Source organism: Ahaetulla prasina, chromosome 8, assembly GCF_028640845.1.
Source record: "Ahaetulla prasina isolate Xishuangbanna chromosome 8, ASM2864084v1, whole genome shotgun sequence".
NCBI lineage: Eukaryota > Metazoa > Chordata > Lepidosauria > Squamata > Colubridae > Ahaetulla > Ahaetulla prasina.
Window position 1 is genome coordinate 2,488,529 of NC_080546.1, and position 27,916 is coordinate 2,516,444.

Below are 27,916 nucleotides of genomic sequence, written 5' to 3' on the forward strand. Positions count from 1 at the left end.
ATGCATTAGCCTGGAGCTGGTCTTTTTCTTTGTATTCTTTTAATTATTTAATTATATAAAATAGGAAGAAAAAATAGAAATAGGAAATTAAGGGAAGGAATGTTAAGTTGGCTGCTTTGGGCTGCTGGGCACAGTGAAAGCACAGATTGTGGATGAGTGGTGAAGGGATGGGCTAGTATTGGAGAGATCCAGATTGAAGCTCATCCTTGGCCACGGAAACTCCCTGGGAGAAGGGAAGGGAAAGGAAGAGAAGAGCATGTGAGGCTGTTTCACAGGGGTGGGTTCTACTTACCTTTACTACCAGTTCGCAATGGGCATGCGCTTCTGCACATGCGCAGATCGTCCATTATGACGTCCAGGCGGGTGGGCGGAGCCTCCTGCCACTTTTATTACTAGTTCGCAAGAACCAGACAGAACCGGGAGCAACCCACCACAGCTGTTTCATTCTATGAGAGTCAAGGAGCAGTTGGGTCCAAGGCCCAAATCTATCGGTTCCTTCTTGGGCTGGATGCCTTGACCCTTCAGTGGTGTGTCCAAACTCTGCTCCCTCTTTTACTCAGTGAAGCCTGGCATGGATGTTGTGTCTATAATCTGAGGCCATCATAGAGTATAGGGCAGGTTTAACATCTCCTCCAAAGGTGAGCATTTCATGAAGGCTTCTTCATGAACAGGTTTGCTTGTTGAGGGCCCAGCTCTGGAGCAGTTGCAGATTAGGGTTCCACAGCATGTGAAAAGGCATCATGAAGATAGTGTGACCCATATTGTTACCTCTTAAGATCATTTCTAATCAAGTCTTCTTTTCCAAAAAACAGGTCCTCCAAACAAATTACAAGAATGTCTCCAAAGCTACAATTGTGCAACATTTGGCATTTTCCTGCTCTTCTGTCTGTTTTTGTACACCCTTTGGTATATCAGTTTATGTACGTTTTTAATTTTATCCAACTAATTAATCAATTCTGAGGGTCTGTAATGGTATGTGGGAATGAGTTTGGGAGACAGAGGGAGAATCCAAAGCCAGACAATGGTTGGCAAAGATCCAGGTTAGCCTGCAGCTGCCATAGACATGTGGGAAACATCTCACAAGAGACCCTCCCTAGTTTCTTGGGCTGTAAAGGCAAGGGGGGAGAGGTGCTGTTTCAGATGCTGTTAATATAACCTTGCAGTAAAGTAGAATTGCAAATGTCTTTTGCTAATCAAGGCAGTTGTTTCTTGTCCCACTTTCTTGCCACGATTAAATGAATCCCTGCAATTCTTAAGTTATCGTGTTTCCACAAAAATAAGACCCAGTCTTATTTTCTTTTTTCTTTTTATTGAAAAAGTTTTAACAAACAAAAACATTTTTCTCCCTTTCCCCCCCCCCCCCCCGCAAAACCCCCTTCCCCCCTCCACCCCCCCGGCTTCCCAGGTCAATCACAAGGTATTGTTATACATAAACCAAAAATAGAATAAAATTTTCCCTTCTAATCTAATTAACCTCATCCAAGTCTTTTCATTTCCTAACACCCCCCCCCCTTATATAAAATAATACATCCTAATTATTCAAAGGCAATCTGATATCTCTTAATCTGATATCTGTTTTGTAAATAATCAATCCATTTTTTCCATTCAATTAAATATCTTTCCTGCGTATTGTCTTTCAAAAAGGCTGAGATTTTAGCCATCTCAGCCAAGTTAGTAACTTTCTATATACATTCTTCTATTGTAGGTAACTCTTTTTTCTTCCAATATTGTCCAATCAACAGCCTTGCTGCTGTTATTAAGCTCAAAATCAATTTAATCTCAGTCATTGTACAATCCGTTATAATTCCCAAAAGGAAAAATTGCGGCAGGAACTTTATCTTCTGCTTCAGGACATTTTGAATAATCCACCAAATTCTTATCCAAAAGGCCTTAATTTTCTTGCAAGTCCACCAAATATAAAAATATGTAGCATCATCACAGTCACATCTCCAACATTTCGCTTGGCTATCAGGATACATACATGATAATTTTTTGGGATCTAAGTGCCATCTATAAAACATCTTATAAAAATTTTCCCTTAGATTCTGTGCTTGTGTAAACTTAATATTTCTAACCCAGATTTTCTCCCATGTTACCAACATTATTGGTTCCTGAATATTCTGTGCCCATTTTATCATACCGTCTTTTACCAAATCCTTTTCCGAATCTATTTCAAGCAACACATTGTACAATCTCTTTATATGCTCCTGGGTCTGATTTCTAATTTGCTTTATTAAATTTTCCTCCTTTTGCATTATACCAATTTTTTGATCTTCTTTCCATCTAGCACTTAGTTGCCCATATTGAAACCAAGTATAATTCCTCCCTTCTTCATTTAATACCTGTAATGATTTTAATTGCAAGCTACCTCCTTCAGCATACAAAAGTTCTTTATAAGTAATCATTTCCTGTTTCTGTTCTATATTTATATTCTCTATTGCATGTCTGGGGCTCGCCCATATAGGAATCTTATAGTCTAGTTTATAAGAATATTTTTTCCAGACCGGCAGAAGAGCACTTCTCAACACATGATGCTTGAAAGCCCTATCCACTTTTTTTTCATAAAATAAATACGCATGCCATCCATATAATAAGTCATAACCTTCTATATTCAAAATTCTTTCCTCCGTTAAATTAAACCAGTCACTTATTACTGAAAGGGCTACTGCTTCATAATATAGTTTAAAATTAGGCATTTTTAGGCCTCCTCTTTCCCGTGAGTCCTGAATTATTTTCATTTTAACCCTCGCCTTTTTACCTTGCCATATAAATTTATTAATCCCAATCTGCCAATCCTCCAAATTTTTATCTTTCTTAATTATTGGTATCATCTGGAACAGAAATAAAAATCTAGGTAACACATTCATTTTGATAGCCGCTATCCTCCCCAATAGCGATAGCTGCAATTTTTTCCAGACACTCATGTCATTCTGAACTTTTTGCCATAGCAAGTCATAATTATTCTTATAAAGTTTCTTGTTCGATGAGCTAATATAAACCCCTAAGTATTTAACCTTTTTTACCACCTCAAATCCTGTTATTTCCTCTAGTTTTTGTTTCTGTTGTTTAGACATATTTTTGATTATCACTTTTGTTTTATTCTGATTTATTTTAAATCCTGATACCTTTCCTTATTTATCAATTGTTTCCAACAAAACCCAGTCTTATTTTCTTTTAGATCCCAAAATAAGCACTGGGGCTTCTTTTCAGGAGTGTCTTATTTTTTTTTTCACATACAGGAGGATGTGAGCATGGGGGCTGATGGGAGTGGGAGTGCTGCTACCACTGCCCCCATCGTTTCTGGCCCACCCCCCTGCTTGCTTGCGACTACAATGGCCCAAGCTCTCGGCACACCCCATGACTCTGCTTGCCATGCTTGCTGGCCCTGTTGCTGCCGGGACACTTCTCTGCTGCTGGCTGCTGAGTGGCTGCCAGTGCTGCTGCTGGCCTCACGGGAGCTCTTTGCCCTCCTGGCAATGTTGCTGTCTGCTGGGCTGCTCCTGACTGGCGTGGGTGAGTTGTCCCAGATCTACAACCTCCAGAGCGCCCCCCTGCTGCCAGTAGAGCCATGCCACCTCACACAGCCAGCATGAGAGCTGCAGTGCCCACCAGGGCCTGAAGAATGCAGCACGGATTAGACCTGCAGGAAGAAGGTACTCAGCAGCCTGAAGGTGAGTCACTGTGGCCTCTACCGGTGGCAGCCCTGGCAGGCTGGTGATGGCAGGAGGGCACTCCAGAGGTCGTAGATCTGGAACAACTTGCCCCACACCAGGCTGGAGGACCAGAAGGGGGCCCAAGAGCAGGATTACCAGCAGGGTGAAGAGCTCCTACGAGGCCAGCAACAGCACCAGCAGTCGTGCCAGTGACTGCAAGCAAGTGGCGAGCGGGTGAAAAGCAAAAAGCTGGACTCCGCTCTTTTCCGAAATGTTCTTGCAGCAGCTTCTGGTCATGGAGTGCAGTCTCACCACTGCCGTGCAAACGCGAGCACAGGCAACAACAGCTGTGCCTTCTCCTTTCCAAAACACACCGGGATGTGATCTGAATAAGACCCAACTTGACCTGCTGTTGAAACACCATCATAAATATCAGTTGCCAAGTGTCTGGATTTTGATCAGGTGACCATGGGCATACTGCAATGGTCATAAATGTGAAAAATGGTCATAGATAACTTTTTTCGGTGCTGTTGAAACTTCAAAAGGTCACTAAATGAACTTCCTTTCATCACCTTTCTCTCAATTCATTTCTTCTTCCTTCATCGATTAGTTTTGCCATCTCATCTTCATTTGTCCCCTTCGTGTGACCAGATCTCTTCTGGCTTTTTCCCTATTACAAATTTTTGTATTCAGTCTATGTTCATTCATGTTTCCCTCTCTCCTTTTACCATACACTTCCTAAGTTCCCACTGCATTATGTATGTTTGTCTGTTTTTTCTGGGCACACACAGTTCAACCTCTGTGTGAAAAGGTGAGAGAATCATACAGAATCAGCTGCGGACAATGAGATCCACATGTGAAGTGTTCAATTAGATATTTTATTGCTCAAGTGCAAGAATCTTCCCAGACTGGCAATTTACACTTGGGCCAGACTAAATCAGGTTCAACAGCATTCAGAGAGGATCAGAGTTTGCCCTCTTGTGCCCACATAGAGATTCCAGATTAATTGGCCACTTGACTCCTTCCCCTGACTTGGCCAGTTGCTCTCCAATACGCAGGCATCCTTACATTGTTTGAGAAAGAAGAGGAAGGTTCATAAAAAAGGGGGAGACTGTAGGGTTGAGTTCAGGGAACCAGAATTCTCCAAGCTATTTGTATGAATTCATGATACCACATCTACTGTGTCCTCCTTGGTTAGATCTTTGTAAGGAGATGACATGGGTCAGTTTGACTGTGTTAGAAGTCAATGTTTCTGTGGCTGTGGTTCAAGCAGAAGAAATCTTTAAAGGAGTTGGGCCAAACCATGTTTTTCTTTGGTGGGTGCATTTTGCAACCTTTTGTAATCAAATCCAATATGTGATGTGGGAATTCTAGGATTTTTCCCCCTCCCATTCAATGGTCTCTGGGTTTTGGAGACTGTCTGGATTAGTCCTTGCGGTATTCTTGACAAAGTTTATATATTTTTTTTCTATTTTTATTTTATTCTAAAGGAAGTTAAAATGCAAAACTGCAAAAGGATTAAAAAAACATTAAAAACAACACATTAAAAAGGTGCACTCAAAAGAAAAAAATAAACCAACACACATACACATATTATCCCCTTAACTGAACAATGAGTAATACAGTACTACAATATTGGTTACCACAAAGAAAAAAGCTCTGGTTCATTGATATTGCAATACCAGGTGATGCACAAATTGAAGAGAAATAATAAAATGTCGTGATTTGCAAATTGAAGTTCAGCGGCTATGGAGGAAGAAATCAATGGCTGTACCAATAGTATTAGGAACCCTTGGAGCAATACCCAAAGGGCTGCCTAGATACATGGAAATTTTGAATTTATTCGACCTGGATATCCCAACTTTGCAAAAAACAAAAACCACCCTACTCCAAAGAGCTTATATCCTCAGGCGTTACTTTAACAGCTCTTAGGTCCATGGTTAGGACTTGAACTGTTAACTTTTTTACCAGTCCCAGAGTTGAAGATTAACCATAATAATAATACAAGATCAAAGTTTCAAAACCCTGTGTTAACAAACTATTACTTTAATCAACTTGTGGAAAATTTACCACAGCCTCTTATCTATCCCAAATCATCCCAAAAGTTAAGGGTAATTTGTCCTGGATCAAATTCCCATGTTTGTTTCTTAATGCCATCCATCTCTTATCAATTGTTGTCTAATTAAATATAATAAACGTAATCTCCACAGTGATCTATCTTCCCAGCAAAGTCCAAATAGAAGTGGTTTCCAGTTAATAAATCGATTCCCCAATCTTCCTCAGCCCTTCTAGGAAAAAACAACTGGTCACTTCTCCATTCTGTCAAGCTTCTGGTACTGGAAAAGAATGCTGGCTTGAACTTCAAAGAGGCAAGGTTTATAGAAGGGGTTTGCCATTGCCTCCTTCCTAGGGCTGAGCCAAAGTGACTGGCCCAAGGTCACCCAGACGGTTTTGTGGCCAAGGTGGGGAAAGATTTCATGGTCTCCCTCCTTCTAGCCTGGTACCTTGACCACATCTCCAAATGGGTCTCAATCCAACTTATTATTATATGGTAATGAAACCTCTCCTTCAGGTGCTGTTGAAAAGGCAAAACGGGATCCACTTCGTCAAGCAATCGCACAAATTAGGTATTATATGATATCGCAGAATGCCGAATTTGGTGCCCTTAATGGTAAGTAAAGAGTTCCAGTCTGAACATGGTTTTCTGGGGTTTGTTGAGATTTGCCTCCAGGGACCTCGTAATGGGATCTTTCCTGGGAAGAGGAAGAAAAACACTTCCTAGCTGCAGAGACCGACAGATATCTTCATGCATGGAAGGAAGTGGGCTTTCGATAGACCAGGAGGCAGCTTCAGATCTGAAGAGGTGCTCTTGCTCCGCCAGAGAAGATGCCTAGAGAGTTCCTGGAGATCCAGTCATTCGGAGGCTGATCGGACACTAGTTAGGTCATATACCAGGACCTACCTAGTGGCATTGAGGGAAGCGAGACGTGGCTATGTCTCCTCCCTCATTGCGTCGGCAGATAACCGCCCAGCCGCCCTGTTTCGGGTGACCCGCTCTCTCCTCCAACAGGGGGAGCGGGATGACCCGTTGCAGGGACGTGCTGAGGAGTTTAGTGGTTATCTATACGATAAAATCGTTCAGCTTCGGGATGGTCTGGATCAAAATTGGGTGGATCCAGATGGGAGGTCAGAGAGTTGTCTTGTTGAGACTGTTTGGGATGAGTTTGACCCTGTGGCTCCCGAGGACATGGACAGGTTGCTGGGGAGGTTGAATGCCACCACATGTTTGCTGGACCCGTGCCCCTCCTGGTTGGTACTGGCCACGCAGGAGGTGACACGAGGCTGGCTCCAGGGGATTACTAATGCTTTTTGATGGAGGGGGTCTTCCCTGCCGCTTTGAAAGAGGCGGTGGTGAGACCCCTCCTCAAGAAGCCTTCCCTGGACCCAGCTGTTTTAGGTAATTATCGTCTGGTCTCCAACCTTCGCTTTGTGGCGAAGGTTGTAGAGAGTGTGGTGGCACGTCAATTACCCCTGTACCTGGATGAAACTGTCTATCTAGACCCATTCCAGTCCGGCTTCCGGCCCGGATACAGCACGGAGACGGCTTTGGTCGCGTTGGTTGATGATCTCTGGAGGGCCAGGGATAGGGGTTATTCCTCTGCCTTGGTCCTATTAGATTTCTCAGCGGCTTTCGATACCATCGACCATGGTATCCTGCTGCACCGGTTGGAGGGATTGGGAGTGGGGGGCACCGTTTATCGGTGGTTCTCCTCCTGTCTCTCCGACCGGTCGCAGACGGTGTTGACGGGAGACAGAGATCGGCCCCGAGACACCTCACTTGTGGGGTGCCGCAGGGGTCGATTCTCTCGCCCCTCCTGTTCAACATCTATATGAAGCCGCTGGGTGAGATCATCAGTGGCTTCGGTGTGAGATATCAACTCTACGCTGATGATACTCAGCTGTATTTTTCCACACCGGGCCACCCCAACGAAGCTGTCGAAGTGCTGTCCCGGTGCCTGGAAGCCGTACGGGTCTGGATGGGGAGAAACAGGCTCAAGCTCAATCCCTCCAAGACAGAGTGGCTGTGGATGCCGGCACCCCGGTACAGTCAGCTGCAGCCACAGCTGACTGTTGGGGGCGAGTTACTGGCCCCAGTGGAAAGGGTGCGTAACTTGGATGTTCTCCTGGATGGACAGCTGTCCTTTGAAGATCATTTGGCGGCCGTCTCCAGGAGAGCCTTTTACCAGGTTCGCCTGGTTCGCCAGTTGCGCCCTTTCCTAGACCGGGATGCCTTATGCACAGTCACTCACGCTCTTGTGACCTCTCACCTGGATTAGTGCAATGCTCTCTACATGGGACTTCCCTTGAGCAGCAGCCGGAGACTACAGTTAGTCCAGAATGCAGCTGCGCGGGTGATAGAGGGAGCCCCTCGTGGCTCCCATGTGACACCACTCCTGCGCAGACTGCACTGGCTACCTGTGGTTTTCGGGTGCGCTTCAAGGTGTTGGTAACCATCTTCAAAGCGCTCCATGGCTTAGGGCCGGGCTATTTACGGGACCGTCTGCTGCCACCGACTGCCTCCCACCGACCCGTGCGCTCTCACCGGGAGGGACTCCTTCGGGTGCTGTCCGCCAGGCAGTGCCGACTGGCGACACCCAGGGGAAGGGCCTTCTCTGTGGGGGCCCCCACCCTCTGGAACGAACTTCCCCTGGGATTCCGTCAGCTTCCCGAACTTCGAACCTTTAGCCGTGAGCTTAAGACACATTTATTTATTTGCGCAGGACTGGGTTAGTTTTTAATTAAATGTAGTTTTAAATGGGGTTTTAGTGTTTTAATTGTCAATTTTAATTCGGCCTTATCTAATAAGTTTTTTAATGAATGATTTATCTTTGTATTTATTATGTATTTATATTTTAATAGGCTGTAAACCGCCCTGAGTCCCTTGGGAGATAGGGCGGTATAAAAGTGTGATTAATAATAAATAAATTGCTACATGTGTTTCAGATACTGAAATTATCCTGAAAGCTGAGAATGCATCAAGAGTGTTGCTTCCATGGGCTGAAAAAATCAAAGAAATTCAAGCAGAGATTGGTAAGTTTCTCACAGATAGAGATGAGAAAGAATCCAGATAGAGGGATCTTTTTCTCCGAGTCAGGGTTTGGTGGGTTTTTTTTGCAATTTTCTAGGCATCATCCATCAGTCCTGCAGACTGGGGCGGTGCATCCTGCTGTTTTTTAAGTATTGTCCTGGGCAGATTGTCAGCTATCTCAACTTGGTCAGTTAGAAAAGAAAGACTTTCGGGCTCATGATTAGCCAAAAGTTGGCTTTACTAAAGCCAAGTGGTTACAGCAGAAGGTGAGCTGGATCTGGGGTTTTCGGGCCCAAGGCATATGGCTCCCTTGTTCCCACCCACCCCCACCCCCACCCCTGGTTACCAACAGGTATCCAATTCGGTGCTAACAAATTGTTTGGGTAAAAGTCCCTGTCTTTGTGGGCTGGATGGTCCTGCATTCCTTTATGTGACCCAGCTGGGTACTAAAAACCTTTGCAAGAAAGTGACCAAACTCAGAGAGCACCAATGTTCAATCTTAAGGTACAGATATTCTATGAGATTTTAATATATTTAGTGGAGGATAATTTTTTTTTTACAGGACTTGCAATTTTACTCCCAGAAAAGCTTTTCCCCTTTCGTTTTACTTTATTTTTTTCCTTCTGCCCCAAGCCCACCTCCCCCACTTTGAAAACATGACTGCTTTTTTTCTTAAAATGGATTTTAAAAAATGGATAAAAGTATTTGCCTAACTCTGCTCCTTCTAATTTTTCTTTCTTCTTTCCCTTTTCATGTCTCCAAGGTGACCTTCATTACAAACTGAATCACAAATGGATAGCCTATAACGGCCACCTTTATTTACTTAATCCTAAGGCATCCACTTTTCATGAAACAATAAAATTATGCAATGATTCCAAAGCTTACATAGCCGATATTCAAGATGAAGCGGAGGAGGTAAGCGCCCTCCCTTCTCCCTTTTCTGATGGAATGACTGAGTTTGGTTGTTGTATCCTTCGGCTTTTGGTCTGTCCCCACTGTCAGCCTGGCCTGGATCTGGCAGAAAAGGACACCAGCCTAAAACTGGCTGTGCCCGTCGCTGATCCCCCTCCTGCATCGTCCGTCTCTGGATAATCCCTGGATAGCAGGGCATCTCATTGAAAGCTGTCCTCATGCGTTCAGGCCAGGGCTGCAGGAGAGGGCTCAGAAGGGTCTTGGGTGGGGTGGGGGGTGGCAGGCTTGGATCCACAGCTTGACTGTGGGGATTAAAGCAGGAAAGCACCTGTGGGGGCCAAAACTCAGCAGCTCTACCTGGGTGCTGAACAGAGCTGCAGGGAGTTCCTTTTCAGCATGGGGTTCCTTCTCTTTCCAAGCTCCACCTGCCCTCTCAAAGCTTGGCAGCTCCCTTCAACTGCCATGGAGTTTTGGGGCACAACTGTGGAATGGTCTAGGAGACCCTGGCTCTCCCCGAATCCTGGTAGCTCACGGTAATCGGTTGGGCTGGGTGAAGGACCAGCTTTGGGGGAGAATGTAGGGTATTTTTCCAAGTGCAGCTCTTTGGAAAGCCCAGAGTTGTGCTGAGTCTTGAAAGAAGACAGCTGCAACCACAGCGACCGTACAGTGGTTGCAGAGGTGGAAACAGCTGCCAGTGTTGAGAGAGATGGCCATTCCTGCTAGCCGGTAGTCTTGCAGGACTCCTCCCTCCTGGAAGCCCCCAAAACAGTGAGCAGCTGCTCAGAAGAAGGAAAGAAGGTGAGCAGATATGTCCTCCCCACCAACCTGAGGTGGCCGAGAGACTGTTTGTCCTCCACTGTGGAGGTGACCTGAGTTTGGATCAGACTGTGTTCATCGTGGAAGCACTGAAGATGGTTGCTGATTTCATGGGGACAAACTAAGGCCAGAGTGAGGGATGAGGGAAGCCACACGGGCTTAGGAGGAGATGAGACAAGGACTCGGAGAACATTGAAACAAAGCGGCTCCCTGTTCATCTCTCACCATAGTTAGGTGCAAATGTGGAATGGCCCATAGACTAGGTTTGATCATGGCTTCCATGGCCCTCCTAGTTCACCCAAATGCCTCCTTGGTTCCTCCTGGATGTTCCCTTGTTTCAGGAACCTGATCTGCCCCACTCTTGGTGGTTGTAGCGTATGGGTTGCATTGCTGCTGCTTCTACACATTCCTCCACTGATGCTTCTGGGGAGGCTCGGATTCAGAACGTTCTTCAGGTGAGAAGGTCTCCGTCATTCACTGTAAATGATGCCTGGATTTTTTCTTTCAGAAGTACTTAGAAGAGGCAATTAGACAAAAACATGGTAGCTACTGGCTTGGATTGCTTCACGATGGCAGGGAATGGATATGGTATAATACTGCACTTAAACCCCTTAAGACGTAAGTGTCTAATTTAAGTTTGTTTCTTGAACAGCCTAAAATATCTTCAGATCTGAGAGAGGTGGCACAAGAATATATGGTAGCAATGGTATTTGTATGATGTCACCAGACTTGTGTCATTATGTGGGAGTCATTACAAATTGTTGCAGATGGTTTGGGGTATAGAAACTCTCAGATAGATAGATAGATAGACAGATAGACAGACAGACAGACAGACAGACAGACAGACAGGAGGAACTTGGCAGGATCGGGAGAGTCAAGGCCAAAGCAAGAGCATTCAGGGCTGGGACTCCTAAGCTGGGAGAGTGGCTCCAACAGGTCCCAGGATCGACACCAGAGGAACCATTCACATTTTCAATGATAATGACAAAGTGACCAGTCCTCAAACCTCTTTACCTTCCCTGGTCTGTAAAGCAAAGGAAAGCTGAAATAAGATGATAAGCAGAGCTGCAGTTTCACTTAGTGACCACTTAACAAACCAGGCTGACCTTGGGAGGAGGCTGAAGAAGCCGAGGAGTGGAGCGGACAGGAGTGGACATTAGCCCCAGAAATTAGACAAGGCTAAAAATTCTTGTTACGTTCGGGCAATGAGGAGGCAGGAGACAGTCATTGGTGACAACAGCTCTTAAGTTTATTGTGAGAACCCAGCGAAAACAGCTGGCAAACAGCCCTCTTTATATAGTATTTTGGCTGAGGCACCAGCCAATCAGAAACGTGCTTTTTCCCGCCCAAATTTCCCTCCAAAAATTCAAAAACATAACAATTCTGACATTGCGTTCCAGATCCTTCTCTTTGCTGTGCTGCTGTAGCATATAATTGCTGCTTTTTCTTGATTGCTTGCCCTAAAGTGGATCTTTCCTTTCGAAATATGCTCCGTGCCTCCTGCTGCTCTGCTACTCAGTCTAGTGCAGTTTAAATCAACACTTTGAATTACATTCAGAGGCATTTTGGCATCCAGTGCAGCACCTTAGGAAGCAACAGAGAGAAAGGGGTCAACCTGTTTTCCAAAGCACCGGAAGGCCAGACAAGGAATAATGGATGGAAACATATCAAGGAGAGATTCAACCTACAAATCAGGAGACATTTTCTGACAGTGAGAACAATCAACCCATGGAACAGAAATAAACTGGAAGGAAAAGATGAAAGAGAGAAAAACAAATCTTTGAAAATGCAGGAAATTGGATTCTCAAATTGGGAAGACATGACATTGGGAAGGCAATTTAAAATGCTGGAATTACACATTTAAAAAATGGACACTGCTTCTATAATTGGATTACAATTTAAAATAATTAAAACCAGACTTCTAGTAACAACATTGAAAATTAACCTGAGAGCTCCACCTGCTGATGAAAGGAAAATATACAAGCCTGGGAATACCCATTTAATAGAATAGAATAGAATAGAATTTTTTATTGGCCAAGTGTGATTGGACACACAAGGAATTTGTCTTGGTGCATATGCTCTCAGTGTACATAAAAGAAAAGATACCTTCATCAAGGTACAACATTTACAACACAATTGTAAGGGCCTCTGGTGGCTCAGCAGACTAAGTCTGTCTGTTATTAACACAGCTGCTTGCAATTACTGCAAGTTCAAGTCCCACCCGGACCAAGGTCGACTCAGCCTTCCATCCTTTATAAGGTAGGTAAAATGAGGACCCAGATTGTTGGGGGCAATAAAAGTTGACTTTGTATATAATATACAAATGGATGAAGACTATTGCTTAACATAGTGTAAGCTGCCCTGAGTCTTCGGAGAAGGGCGGGATATAAATTCAAATAAAAAAAATAAATAAAAAAAATTTGATGGCCAACATATCAATATAAATCATAAGGATTGCCAGCAACAAAGTTACAGTCATACAGTCATAAGTGGAAAGAGATTGGTGATGGGAACTATGAGAAGATTAATAGTAGTGCAGATTTAGTAAACAGTTTGACAGTGTTGAGGGAATTATTTGTTTAGCAGAGTGACGGCCTTCGGGAAAAAACTGTTCTTGTGTCTAGTTGTTCTGGTGTGCAGTGCTCTATAGCGTCGTTTTGAGGGTAGGAGTTGAAACAGTTTATGTCCAGGATGCAAGGGGTCTGTAAATATTTTCACGGCCCTCTTCTTGATTCGTGCAGTATACAGGTCCTCAATGGAAGGCAGGTTGGTAGCAATTATTTTTTCTGCAGTTCTAATTATCCTCTGAAGTCTGTGTTTTTCTTGTTGGGTTGCAGAACCGAACCAGACAGTTATAGAGGTGCAAATGACAGACTCAATAATTCCTCTGTAGAATTGGATCAGCAGCTCCTTGGGCAGTTTGAGCTTACTGAGTTGGCGCAGAAAGAACATTCTTTGTTGTCCTTTTTTGATGATGTTTTTGATGTTAGCTGTCCATTTTAGATCTTGCGATTTGATAGAACCTAGAAATTTAAAGGTTTCTACTGTTGATACTGTGTTGTCTAGTATTGGGAGAGGTGGAAGTATGGAAGGGTTTCTCCTAAAGTCTACCACCATTTCTACAGTTTTGAGTGTGTTCAGTTCCAGATTGTTTTGGTTGCACCACAAGGCTAGTCGTTCGACCTCTTGTCTATATGCGGATTTGTCATTGTCTCGAATGAGACCAATCACTGTTGTGTCATCTGTGAACATCAGTAGTTTAACAGATGGATCGTTGGAGATGCAGTCATTGGTATACAGAGAGAAGAGAAGTGGGGAGAGCACACAGCCTTGTGGGGGACCTGTGCTAATTGTACAGGTATTTGATGTGATCTTAAAGGACTGTGAAAATATTTACTGGACTATATACATCTACCCTACGACCACTGGAGATTTAAATTGGAGAACAAGGAAGTCATTTAATTAAAGTGACCCTTGAATGTTAAGTTATATAACTGAATCTATAAAGATGGTTTAAAGAGGCCTGGATAACTCCCTAGACTATGTAAATGGAACTGATTGACTACTTATGGAACATGAATCTGCACTACTATTAATCTATTAATACTATTAATTACTATTAATTACTATTAATCATTTCATAGTTCCCATCGCCAATCTCTTTCCACTTATGACTGTATGACTATAACTTGTTGCTGGCAATCCTTATGATTTATATTAATATATTGATCATCAATTGTGTTGTAAATGTTGTACCTTGATGAACGTATCTTTTCTTTTATGTACACTGAGAGCATATGCACCAAGACAAATTCCTTGTGTGTCCAATCACACTTGGCCAATAAAAAATTCTATTCTATTCTATTCTATTCTATTCTATTCTATTCTATTCTATTCTATAAAGAACTGTTATTAGTGTATACGTTGAAGAGTAACCTCAGGTTTGAACCAATGGTTCTTGGGCTATCGGCCAAAAGTGGAATTTATTAAAACAAGGTAAGATGCAACATAAGGAGGAAACGAGTGGAACTTTGAGTGAGATGGATGTTTCAAAGCATAAAGGATATGATACAGAAAGAACATAAGGCGATTATGGAATTAATGGATGGCATTGATCAAAAATGGGAAATATATTACACACAGGATAATGAGCAATGACCAAGATGCCCAGGAAAGGAAGGAGCTATCAGAAGAAATAGTGGGAAAATCAGAATTGAGGAATCAACAAAAAGAAGATAACGAGCATCAATAAAATTAATGTTTGATGAATCAAACGGGGGGGGGGGGGGAACATTCTAAGAGATCTGAAACTTCCCCAAGAGATACTTGGGGAGGGGAGACAGGGGTCCGGGCTGATTATTTCAAAGCTAGACAGTGGAAGAGGGTAGTGATGGGAGAAACACTTAGATTGACTAAGCAGGATGTAGACACAGATACAGACAGAGATAAAGGTTTAAGAGAAGAATATGAGAGGCAAATTTAAAAAAAGAATAAGAATTAAAGCATTGATGATGGGTAGAAGACTGATAGGAAAAAGAAGAAAGAAATGTTTTTCTTTCCTTTTTTTATAATAGTGGCAGGAGGAGAAATTAGAACAGAGATAAGAATGTGTTCAATAAGAGATTGAGGGATTGTACATATACCTTCACAAATAATAATAAAGGTACATATACCTTCAAAAGTAATAATAAAATAGGAAAATTAGAGATTGAATGATGGTATTATTAAGTAAGCTTAAATAACATTGTGATTGTTAAACGCTGAGCAATTAAATAACAAAAAAACTTTTAATATAAACATGTGTATTAATACTAGAACAATATAGATTGGATGAAAGCAAAGAATATGAATAGCGTTATTTTGTATGTTTAAATAATATCGTGAATGGCATTAGAATAGTATATTAAAATATTGAATAATCAAACAATGAAGGATATTATTTTAATATAAATAGAGTTGAAGAAAGAAATATAGGAAATATGAGTAAGAACTAAGTATTAAAAAGGGGGAAATTAGAGACTGGATAATAGTATTATTATGTTTAAATAATATGATTTGTAGTGGAATAATAAAGTGAAATAATGAGTAATAAAATGACGAAAGAACATATTTTATTATAAATAGGTGTATTAATAGTGGAATCATATAAATTGGACGAATGCAAAGAATATGAATAGAATTAATTTGTATGTTTAAATAATATTGTGATTGATTAGAATTGTATATTTAAATATTGAACAAGGAAATAATGAAGGATAGTATTGTAATACAAAGGTAACGTGTTTTAATGTAATGGTGACATGAATAAAAGTTAGAATAAAGGCAGAAATAAGAGAAAGGGGGAATATTAGCATACACATTTTTATAAAATAAGATAAGTGCAATGATAAGAGGGAGATTTAGAAACTAAATGGCAGTAGTATTATGTATATTTAAACAATATGAAATAGATTATAGATTATAATTTGATATAAATGTGTATTACTACTAGAAATATATAAGCTGGATGAATGTGATAACTATGATTAATAATATTATTTTATCTGTACTGAAGTCTATGGTACCCAGATGTCACACTGTTCATGCATTGATATGTATATGTAATATAAAATAAAAAAAATTGAAGTGGGAGGGGAAAGAAGATATCTCCGGACCTGGTTGGCCCCCTCAAATGAAGGAAGCCACCTTGCTTGGCTTCACCCTCCATATGTTTATCCCATTGGGATCCTAACAGTCTGCAGGCACAAGGCTTCCACAGCATGATCCCCTTGGCTTGGGATGGGGATGTAAAGTTTGTTTATCTTTAGCATTAAAATCGTTCAGCTTCGAGACGGTTTAGACCAAACTTGCGGCGATTCAGATGAGGCGTCTGAGGGTGGTCTTGGTGATATTTTCTGGGATGAGTTTGACCCTGTCGCTCCCGAGGACATGGACAGGTTGTTGGGTAGGCTGAATGCCACCACGTGTTTACTGGACCCGTGCCCCTCCTGGCTGGTGCTGGCCACTCAGGAGGTGACACGAGGCTGGCTCCAGGCGATTACGAGTGCCTCCTTGTTGGAGGGAGTCTTTCCGGCCGCCTTGAAAGAGGCGGTGGTGAGGCCCCTCCTCAAGAAGCCCTCCCTGGACCCGGCTGTTTTAGGTAATTATCGTCCGCTTTGCGGCGAAGGTTGTTGAGAGTATGGTGGCATATCAGTTTCCCCTACACCTGGATGAAACTGTCTATCTAGACCCGTTCCAGTCCGGTTTCCGGCCCGGTTACAGCACGGAGACGGCTTTGGTCGCGTTGGTGGATGATCTCTGGAGGGCCAGGGATAGGGGTTGCTCCTCTGTCCTGGTCCTATTAGACCTCTCAGTGGCTTTCGATACCATCGACCATGGTATCCTGCTGCGCCGGTTGGAGGGATTGGGAGTGGGAGGCACCGTTTATCGGTGGTTCTCCTCCTATCTCCGACTGGTCGCAGAGCAGTGTTGACAGGGGGCAGAGGTCGGCCCGAGGCGCCTCACTTGTGGGTGCCGCAGGGTCGATTCTCTCGCCTTCTGTTCAACATCTATATGAAGCCGCTGGGTGAGATCATCAGTGGCTTCGGTGTGAGATACCAGCTGTACGCTGATGACACCCAGCTGTACTTTTCCACACCGGGCCACCCCAATGAAGCTATCGAAGTGCTGTCCCGGTGTTTGGAAGCCGTACGGGTCTGGATGGGGAGAAACAGGCTCAAGCTCAATCCCTCCAAGACAGAGTGGCTGTGGATGCCGGCATCCCGGTACAGTCAGCTGAGTCCACGGCTGACTGTTGGGGGCGAGTCACTGGCCCCGATGGAGAGGGTGCGCAACTTGGGCGTTCTCCTGGATGAACGGCTGTCTTTTGAAGACCGTTTGACGGCCGTCTCCAGGAGAGCTTTCCACCAGGTTCGCCTGGTGTGCCAGTTGCACCCCTTTCTAGACCGGGATGCCTTATGCACGGTCACTCACGCCCTCGTGACGTCTCGCCTGGATTACTGCAATGCTCTCTACATGGGGCTCCCCTTGAGGGGCATCCGGAGGCTTCAGTTAGTCCAGAATGCGGCTGCGGGTGATAGAGGGAGCCCTCGTGGCTCCGTGTGACACCTATCCTGCGCAGACTGCACTGGCTACCTGTGGCCTTCGGGTGCGCTTCAAGGTGCTGGTGACAATCTTTAAAGCGCCCATGGCATAGGGCTGGGCTATTTGGGGACCGCCTACTGCTACAAATACCTCTCACCGACCGTGCGCTCTCACAGGAGGGACTCCTCAGGGTGCCGTCAGCTAGGCAGTGCCGTCTGGCGACACCCAGGAAGGGCCTTCTGTGGGGCTCCCACCCTCTGGGCGAACTCCTCCAGGACTTCGTCAACTTCGGACCTCCGAACCTTCGTCATGAGCTTAAAACACACCTATTCATCTCATGACTGGATTAGATTTTTAAAAAATTGGTTTTAAGGGGTTTTTATTATTTATATTGTTTTAAAAATTAGGCTATAGAATAAGTTTTTTAATTGTTGTTTTTAATCTGTATTTATATGTGTTTTAACTGCCTGTGAACCGCCCTGAGTCCTTAGGGAGATAGGGCGGTATATAAATATAAATAAATAAATAAATAAAATAAATTGTGTTGGACCTAGCGATGATACAACGAATGGAGTTCAACCCTTTATTCAGCTCTGTTTGCACCCAATGGACAGAATCTTGCCAAGCTAAAGCTATAACCTTCTAACCTATTAGATACCATCTCGGAGATTCTAAAATGTGGCTACCCTGAACCTCGTTCCCTCTTCTTCATCCAGGACTGCTCAGCCTCTTAATACAGGCCTTTTCCTGGGAAAACTCTGTATGGCCAAATTCCCACCACCCTCACACACACACACCCCACACACACACGGTCCTACAGCTGCATATTCCATCACACATAGGGATGACACTGAGCCCTGAACTGATGGAGGACCTTCCTCAATGCCTTCCTGCAGGGAGATCATAATGAAGAAAGGACCAAACTCTACAGTGCCCTGCGAATGAGTACCCTCATCCTGTCTTCTCCTCCCCCTACCACCCCCATCTGAAATCACCAGCAAAGATGGGAATAGAAACACTCCAGAATTCTCCCCAAGCCTCAATTCCTGAAGCAACCAAGAACGGTGCCACAGTCCATTTTTAAAAAACAGATGCCTAGAGATACGTAATCTTTTGCCATGGCCTGTTCAAAAGGATGGAGGGGGTGATGTGTCCCCAACCCCACATCTATTTCTCTGCCAAATCAGCCACAAAACAACCTTTGGAGTTGTTAGAAACTCCCATTGAGTGAGGGAAGAAGGTGAATGGCCTTGAAGCAGGACCCCAATGCTTTATAATACAAGTGCTTTATGTTTATTTGTTAGGATTATAACAAGATGTATTAGAGATAGAAGTCGACGTGTCACATAAAAGTTTATTGCTTGGCAGAGGTGTGGTGTTGCAAGCTTTCTGTAAAGCACAGGAATATTTCTACATGCTGTTCTTTGTAACCTGTTCCAGAAACTATATGTGGTAAGAAGGGACATCAATAGCAACGTATGAATCAACATATGTATCCGGATGGTGTATGATAATGGTAGTCCATATATGGGCTTTTATCTGTGACAACCAATTAGGATAACTTCTTCTTTTTGGTTATGGCAATGTCTGTAACCAAAAGTATAAAAGATTATGTTTAAGCCTTGCTCGATGCTCAGACCTTTGTTTTCCACCCGAGTGGGGGGGTCTGTGTCCTATTTGCACAAATAATAATAAAGGTACATATACCTTCAAAAGTAATAATAAAATAGGAAAATTAGAGATTGAATGATGGTATTATTAAGTAAGCTTAAATAACATTGTGATTGTTAAACGCTGAGCAATTAAATAACAAAAAAACTTTTAATATAAACATGTGTATTAATACTAGAACAATATAGATTGGATGAAAGCAAAGAATATGAATAGCGTTATTTTGTATGTTTAAATAATATCGTGAATGGCATTAGAATAGTATATTAAAATATTGAATAATCAAACAATGAAGGATATTATTTTAATATAAATAGAGTTGAAGAAAGAAATATAGGAAATATGAGTAAGAACTAAGTATTAAAAATGGGAAAATTAGAGATTGAATGATGGTATTATTATGTTTAAGCCTTGCTCGATGCTCAGACCTTTGTTTTCCACCCAGTGGGGGTCTGTGTCCTATTTGCACAAATAATAAATTAATTCTTGTTTCTCAAATCCTTGTGGTCTTGTCTCCTCACTTTAAGACGTAAGTTTTCTACAACATTTACAACACAATTGATGATCAATATATCAATATAAATCATAAGGATTGCCAGCAACAAGTTATAGTCATACAGTCATAAGTGGAAAGAGATTGGTGATGGGAACTATGAAACGATTAATAGTAGTGCAGATTCAGTAAATAGTCTGACAGTGTTGAGGGAATTATTTGTTTAGCAGAGTGATGGCCTTCGGGAAAAACTGTTCTTGGGCGTTGCCAAATCAGCCACAAAACAACCTTTGGAGTTGTTAGAAACTCCCATTGAGTGAGGGAAGAAGGTGAATGGCCTTGAAGCAGGACCCCAATGCTTTATAATACAAGTGCTTTATGTTTATTTGTTAGGATTATAACAAGATGTATTAGAGATAGAAGTCGACGTGTCACATAAAAGTTTATTGCTTGGCAGAGGTGTGGTGTTGCAAGCTTTCTGTAAAGCACAGGAATATTTCTACATGCTGTTCTTTGTAACCTGTTCCAGAAACTATATGTGGTAAGAAGGGACATCAATAGCAACGTATGAATCAACATATGTATCCGGATGGTGTATGATAATGGTAGTCCATATATGGGCTTTTATCTGTGACAACCAATTAGGATAACTTCTTCTTTTTGGTTATGGCAATGTCTGTAACCAAAAGTATAAAAGATTATGTTTAAGCCTTGCTCGATGCTCAGACCTTTGTTTTCCACCCGAGTGGGGGGATCTGTGTCCTATTTGCACAAATAATAAATTAATTCTTGTTTCTCAAATCCTTCGCGGTCTTGTCTCCTCACTTTAAGACGTAAGTTTTCTATAACATTTACTGGCGAGCCATGCCAGGAGACAAGGGGTTTTGAGACCCTCTGAGTGGTGCCTTGCCCACTGCCCCTGTCCTGTTGTGCCAGGAAAAACCTCCCTTTAATTGGCGCCACCGGACCTTTGATCCGAGGGACTTCTTGCTGGTGCAGGGCAGGGCTGGTTGCGGCAACCTCCACAAGAACCACAGGTGGAGGAGACCAAGGACAAAGCCTAGGAACTGGCCAGAGGAGGACATCAGCCTGCAGGCAAGTATTGGGGATAAGGAGAAACCCTCCCTATAAGTAGGGACGGTTGCGGAGGACTGATCACCCTCCATTAGTAAGGGAAAAGGTGGGAGGACTGTTGTGTGAGTGAATGAAGTCAGGCTTGTGTGAAGTGGAAAGAAAGAAAGAAAAAAAAAACACAACTCCCTTGTGTTTCCTGAGTGGAAAGGACCCCATACCTTCCTCTCAAAATCCCTCTCCCTATTTGTCTTGTCTGGTGCCCCGGGAAAATCATGGGGGGAGGAAGTGTACCCCTTACTCCGTTAGAATGCATGTTGATGAACTTTAAGGCAGGGTACGTGTCCCAAGACTATGGCATTAAATGGAGCAGATGGAAGCTGAGAACCTTCTGTAAGGCAGAGGATATGGAATACGTATAGGAAGGAACCAGTGTGTAAGTAAAACGTATAGGAAGGAACCAGTGTGTAGGTAAAAAAAAAAAGGAAGGACACTGGAAAGGGAAAAGGATAAGGAAAAGGAGGCTGGCAGAAGCAGGGGTAGGTTTTGAAAAGCTACAGAGGTGGTTTAAGACGGAGCCAGAAAAGGAGGGGCCAAGAATAGAATAGAATAGAATAGAATAGAATAGAATAGAATAGAATAGAATAGAATAGAATAGAATAGAATAGAATAGAATAGAATAGAATAGAATTTTTTATTGGCCAAGTGTGATTGGACACACAAGGAATTTGTCTTGGTGCATATGCTCTCAGTGTACATAAAAGAAAAGATACGATCATCAATTGATGATCAATATATCAATATAAATCATAAGGATTGCCAGCAACAAGTTATAGTCATACAGTCATAAGTGGAAAGAGATTGGTGATGGGAACTATGAAACGATTAATAGTAGTGCAGATTCAGTAAATAGTCTGACAGTGTTGAGGGAATTATTTGTTTAGCAGAGTGATGGCCTTCGGGAAAAAACTGTTCTTGTGTCTAGTTGTTCTGGTGTGCAGTGCTCTATAGCGTCGTTTTGAGGGTAGGAGTTGAAACAGTTTATGTCCAGGATGCGAGGGATCTGCAAATATTTTCACGGCCCTCTTCTTGATTCGTGCAGTATACAGGTCCTCAATGGAAGGCAAGTTGGTAGCAATTATTTTTTCTGCAGTTCTAATTATCCTCTGAAGTCTGTGTTTTTCTTGTTGGGTTGCAGAACCGAACCAGACAGTTATAGAGGTGCAAATGACAGACTCAATAATTCCTCTGTAGAATTGGATCAGCAGCTCCTTGGGCAGTTTGAGCTTACTGAGTTGGCGCAGAAAGAACATTCTTTGTTGTCCTTTTTAATGATGTTTTGTTGTTAGCTGTCCATTTGAGATCTTGCGATATGATAGAACCCAGAAATTTGAAGGTTTCTACTGTTGATACTGTGTTGTCAAGTATTGTGAGAGGTGGAAGTATGGAAGGGTTTTTCCTAAAGTCTACCACCATTTCTACGGTTTTGAGTGTGTTCAGTTCCAGATTGTTTTGGTTGCACCACAAGGCTAGTCGTTCGACCTCTCGTCTATATCGGATTCGTCATTGTCTCGAATGAGACCAATCACTGTTGTGTCATCTGCGAACTTCAGTAGCTTAACAGATGGATCATTGGAGATGCAGTCATTGGTATACAGAGAGAAGAGAAGTGGGAGAGCACACAGCCTTGGGGCCCTGTGCTAATTGTACAGGTATTTGATGTGATCTTGCTTAGCTTCACCTGCTGCTTCCTGTTTGTTAGGAAGCTTGTGATCCACTTACAAGTCTGTTCCGGTACCTGTAGCTGGTTTAGCTTAGTTAGAAGAATGTCTGGAATGATGGTATTGAATGCTGAACTAAAGTCTACAAAAAGGATCCTTGCATAGGTCTTTGGAGACTCAAGATGTTGTAGGATGTAGTGCAGAGCCATATTAACAGCATCATCTGTTGATCTATTTGCTCGGTATGCAAATTGCAAGGGGTCTAACAGCGGATCCGTGATGGTTTTCAGGTAGGAAAGCACTAGCCTTTCAAAGGTTTTCATGACTACAGATGTTAGAGCAACTGGTCTGTAGTCATTCAGTTCCTTGATGGTGGGCTTCTTCGGCACTGGGATGATGGTAGAGCGTTTGAAGCAAGAAGGAACATAACACATCTCTAGTGATTTATTGAAAATATGGGTGAAGATGGTCAGCACAGACTTTTAAGCAAGAAGGAGTTATCTTGTCTGGGCCTGGAGCTTTTCCTGGCTTTTGTCTGTGAAATAGGTCCTGCACTTCCTTTTCTGTGATCACTAGGGGTTGTGAACCCAATGAAATGGGGTCAGTTGTAGGAGGCTTGGCTGTTGTTGGTGTGTCTGAGATGGGGGTTGTGGAGATAGGTGGCTGTAGTTTCCTTTCAAACCTGCAGTAAAACTCATTCAGGTCATCTGCCAGTTGTTGATTACCTTCAGCCTGGGAAGGAGGTTTGCCATAGCCGGTGATATTTTTAAGAGTTTTCCACATGTTTGCTGGTTCATTTGCTGAAAACTGATTCTTTAGCTTTTCAGAGTAGCTTCTTTTTGCTGCTCTTATCTCCCTTGTTAGTGCATTTCTGGCCTGATTGTACAGCATTTTATCACCTTTTCTGTAGGCTTCCTCTTTGGAATGTCGTAGCTGCTTAAGTTTAGGTGTAAACCAAGGTTTGTTGTTACTGTGTATTCGCAAGTTCCTTGTAGGTACACATAGGTCTTCACAGAAGCTGACATATGATGTTACAGTATCTGTGAGTTCATCCAGGTCTGCAGAGGTATCTTTAAAAATATTCCAATCAGTGCAGTCAAAACATGCCTGTAGCTTTAATTCTGATTCCTCCGTCCAGGTTTTCACTGATTTAATTATTGGTTTTATGGCTTTAAGTCTTTGCCTGTAAGCAGGTACAAGGTGAATCATGCAATGATCAGAGTGTCCTACAGCTGCAGGTGGTAAAGACCGATAGGCATCTTTTAGTGTTGTGTAGCAGTGGTCTAGAGTATTCTTGCCTCTGGTGGGACAATTGACATGCTGAAAGTATTTTGGGTAGGATTTTCAAAGCCCCCTCTCATAGGCCTGGCAGAAGTGACTTCTGCAACAGAGTTATTAACACTTGGAACATACTACCAGACTCTGTGGTCTCTTCTCAAAATCCCAAAAGCTTTAACCAAAAACTGTCATTATATCAAATTAATATAGTTGTTGCATACTTTTGCTCATATATATGCTTACATGATATGTAGTTGTTTTATGTTGATGCTTGTGTATATTGTTGTGAAAGAAAAAAACAAAAAAGGAATCCTTGGTGGGCGGGAACAGGAAGAGAAAAGTTTCACAGTTCTCAAAGAGGCCCTCACACAAGCTCCTAGGATAGGATTACCAACTTGAGAGAAGCCGTTGGCCAACTGTTTGCAAATACAAAGGAAAATGTAACAGCGGGGGGAGGGTCTTACCCAGAAAACAGGAATTGTCCGGTTTCTTATCTGTCAAACAGCAAAAGGTTAAGCTTTGTCTGAAAGCTTTGTCAACACAGGAAGCTAATAAATTAACAGTTGGGGCAGGAAATAGAGGTTTATACACCACATGCCCTAAAAGCTGTCTTAGAAGCAAATATTTGTGGCTGTCCCACAAATGCTAAAATACCAGGGTATCAGAAGGGAGTATCAGGTATTGAACAAAGAAATAACAGGGCAGACCAGGCGGCTCGAAGGGCAGCGCAAAGGACCCTACCCATGGAGGAAAACCTAGTTGTGTGGGTCCCAACTCGGCTCATCCATTGAAATTAACTCTTTAGAAATGACAAGGAACCTCTCCCCTTCTGGTGACACACCGGAAGCTGTCCCTAAAAACGGGAGAGGAGAAGAAAGGACCCATCGGCACTAGCAACGAAAGGAATTTACTCTGGAAGCTGCGCTAGCACACTCAACACATCTAAAAGACTGTAATTATATATTTTGTAGAACTTGTGGAGAGTTCCAGGTTTCAGGCAATATGGAAACTACCCAAAGGATGAGGCAAACTGCCTGTCTCATACCATCGATCTGGGCAGTAGTAGTGCTGTAAGTGATAAATATCATCCTCAGCTTCCTATGTCTGTATATGGCGTTACAGGTATAGATGTTAAAGGAGGGGAGGGGGATGCGGGGAAAATCCCAACCAAAAGATAAAATTTGGGACTGGTGTCAAACTGCGCTTGATGGAAGATCAGATCTCAGGGAGGTCTGGGATTGTGGCAAAAACTACAATCGAGCAGGGGAAACAGGCAAACTTATCCTTGGATGCTTAGGGCTCTGTATATAGGAACTGTTTCCCAAAAAGGGGTGTGTGGAGGTCTCGATTGGGAACGAATTGATATGTTAAATGGCAAATCTGCATGCTTAGAGCAGGTAGAAAAGCTGAAAGGGGACTGTGACAATCTGGATTATAATGTCCGTGAGTTAGAAATAGTTATTTGTGATGTTAAATGGCGAAAGGAGCAGTATCCTTCCTCCCTGTATACCCCCCTTCTTTTTTGCCTTGGAAGAGAGAAGTAAGAAAAGGGGGGGTGCGGTTTGTTCTTTCTTTTACACATTTTTTTCTTTGCTGAGCCTGTCTGAGAGAGAGGTAGGGCAAATGGGTAGCTTGTTCCTGCAACGCTGCATGCATATGGCAGCTATGCAGATATATTTTCAATCCTGCTCTGAATTGTGATTCTGATTTTATTTTTTAAATGTTTGAGGTGTTTAAAATCACTTTAGATAACAGAGACTTGATGTTAAAGTTTGGGACAAATATATTTCAGAGCAGAGACCCAAAAATACCTCATGTAGGTGATTTCTTTTAATTTTGGGGGGTGTTCTTTTTACCATCCTCTTTTATGTTTGTATGTCTGTGCGTTTTGAATGATAAGGGGTTGAGGAGATTTCTACGATGGTCTGGATATTTTAGCCTAGTGTTACCCAGAGGAGGGGATGGATTTTGAGGATCTTAACCCAGAGGTATGAAGGAAAAAGACGACTGGGCTTATTCCTCAAAAAAAAAAAAAGTTAGATCCTACCTTAATGGATGTTCCCTTAAGGAGAGATTATTTTGTTTATGTGGATGGAAAAAGAAAGTAGTAGAAGGTAGGGATGGATGTTTGGTTTGGCTAGCTAGGAAGCTTGTGATCCACTTACAAGTCTGTTCAGGTACTTGTAGCTGGTTTAGCTTAGTTAGAAGAGTGTCTGGAATGATGGTTTGAATGCTGAACTAAAGTCTACAGAGAGGACCCTTACATAGATCCTTGGAGATTCAAGATGTTGTAGGATGTAGTGCAAAACTATATTAACAGCATGATCTGTTGATCTATTTGCTCGGTATGCAAATTGCAAGGGGTCTAACATAGCACATCTCTAGTGATTTATTGAAGATATGGGTGAAGATGGGGGCCAATTGGTCAGCACAGACTTTTAAGCAAGAAGAAGTTATCCTAATTGGTTGTCACAGACAAAAGCCAATATATGGACTACCATTATCATATACCATCCGGATACATATGTTGATTCATACATTGCTATTGATGTCCCTTCTTACCACATATAGTTTCTGGAACAGGTTACAAAGAACAGCATGTAGAAATATTCCTGTGCTTTACAGAAAGCTTGCAACACCACACCTCTGCCAAGCAATATACTTCCGCTTTTATGTGACACATCGACTTCTATCTCTAATACATCTTGTTATAATCCTAACAAATAAACATAAAGCACTTGTATTATAAAGCATTGGGGTCTTGCTTCAGACTGAATTTTTATTTCCTGCTCCAAAGTCTATAAATGATATTAATTTTGTCTGGAGGAATGACGACAGTTTCTTCTTTTCAGATATTGGATGGATAAAGAGCCAGCGAACGTTCGCGCTAATAAATGTATGAGACTGCGGAATGAATGTAAAGAAAACCTGGTGTGTTGGTATGCTGTACCTTGTAATATTCAAGGAAGAGGCATTTGCAAGCAGAAACCGGAAGACAAATGGATAATCTAATTATTTGCTGAATGTTGCACCAAATTGTATTTGATGAACTCAGTGAGACAAAAATCCCAATCGGTGAAGCTGCCTCTTAAAAACAGTTGCCCCAGTCAGCCACTGTGGAGGCATGAAAGAACTCTGGATTTTGACATCAGCTTCCAAATTCCTTTTCCATCCTGCCTTTTGGGAGATGAAAGACACTGTCTTCTTTAGCAAATAAAAAAGAATGAAAAAAGAACCTGGTTTTTTTCTGTATTCATTCTATTTAGTTCCTGCTGGGCAAATCAGAATCAGAATCAGAATACAGCTGGAAGGGACCTTGGAGGTCTTCTAGTCCAGCCCCCTGCTCAAGCAGGAGATCCTATACCATTTCAGACAAGTGACTGTCCAGTTTCTTCTTAAAAACCTCCAATGTTGGAGCACCCACAGCTTCTGGTGGCAAGCTGTTCCATTGGTTAATCGCCCTCACAGATAGGAAGTTTCTCCTTAATTCCGGGTTGCTTCTCTCCTTGATTAGTTTCCATTGATTGTAAGTTGTCCTAACCTCTGGTGCTTTGGAAAATAAATTAACTCCTCTGCGGCAGCCCATCAAATAGTGGAATACTGCTATCATGTCCCCCCTAATCCTCCTTTTTTCTAGACTAGGCAAACCCAAATCCTGCAAGCGCTCTTTGTATGTTTTAGTCTCCAGGCCTTTAATCCTCTTAGTTGCTCTTCTTTGCACTTTTTCCAAAATCTTAACATCTTTTTTGTAATGTGGTGACCAAAACTGGATGCATTATTCCAGGTGCGGTCTTACTAAGGCTTTATAAAGCAGTACTAACACTTCACATGATTTTGATTCTAGGCCTCTGTTTATACAACCAAGGATTGTATTAGCTTGCATGGCTGCTGCCACAGACGGCTGACTCATGTCTTAGTGATTGTCCACTAGGACTCCAAGGTCCCTCTCACAGTTACTGTTTTTGAGCCCAGATCTTGCCTAATCTTGGTACCTTTGTTTTTTTTCCGCCCAGGTGTAAAATCTTGCTTTTCTCCACATTAAATTTGATTTTTGTTGGATACAGCCCATTGTTCAAGTCTGTCAAGATCTTTTTGGATCCTGAGCTTGTCTTCTGGGGCGTCAGCTGTT

The 27,916-nt window shown here is 42.6% G+C and overlaps 1 protein-coding gene across 1 annotated transcript; it reads left to right on the top strand.

Moving 5' to 3' along the window:
* The first annotated feature begins 829 nt into the window (after nucleotides 1-829).
* On the top strand, nucleotides 830-26,964 carry LOC131203151 (CD209 antigen-like protein E). The gene is made up of 6 exons (XM_058193103.1): nucleotides 830-920; nucleotides 6,226-6,324; nucleotides 8,658-8,744; nucleotides 9,506-9,657; nucleotides 10,979-11,088; nucleotides 26,640-26,964. The coding sequence occupies exons 2-6, from the start codon at nucleotides 6,288-6,290 to the stop codon at nucleotides 26,797-26,799; spliced, it is 546 nt and encodes a 181-aa protein (XP_058049086.1). The 5' UTR covers nucleotides 830-920; nucleotides 6,226-6,287; the 3' UTR covers nucleotides 26,800-26,964.
* The last annotated feature ends 952 nt before the right edge of the window (nucleotides 26,965-27,916 follow it).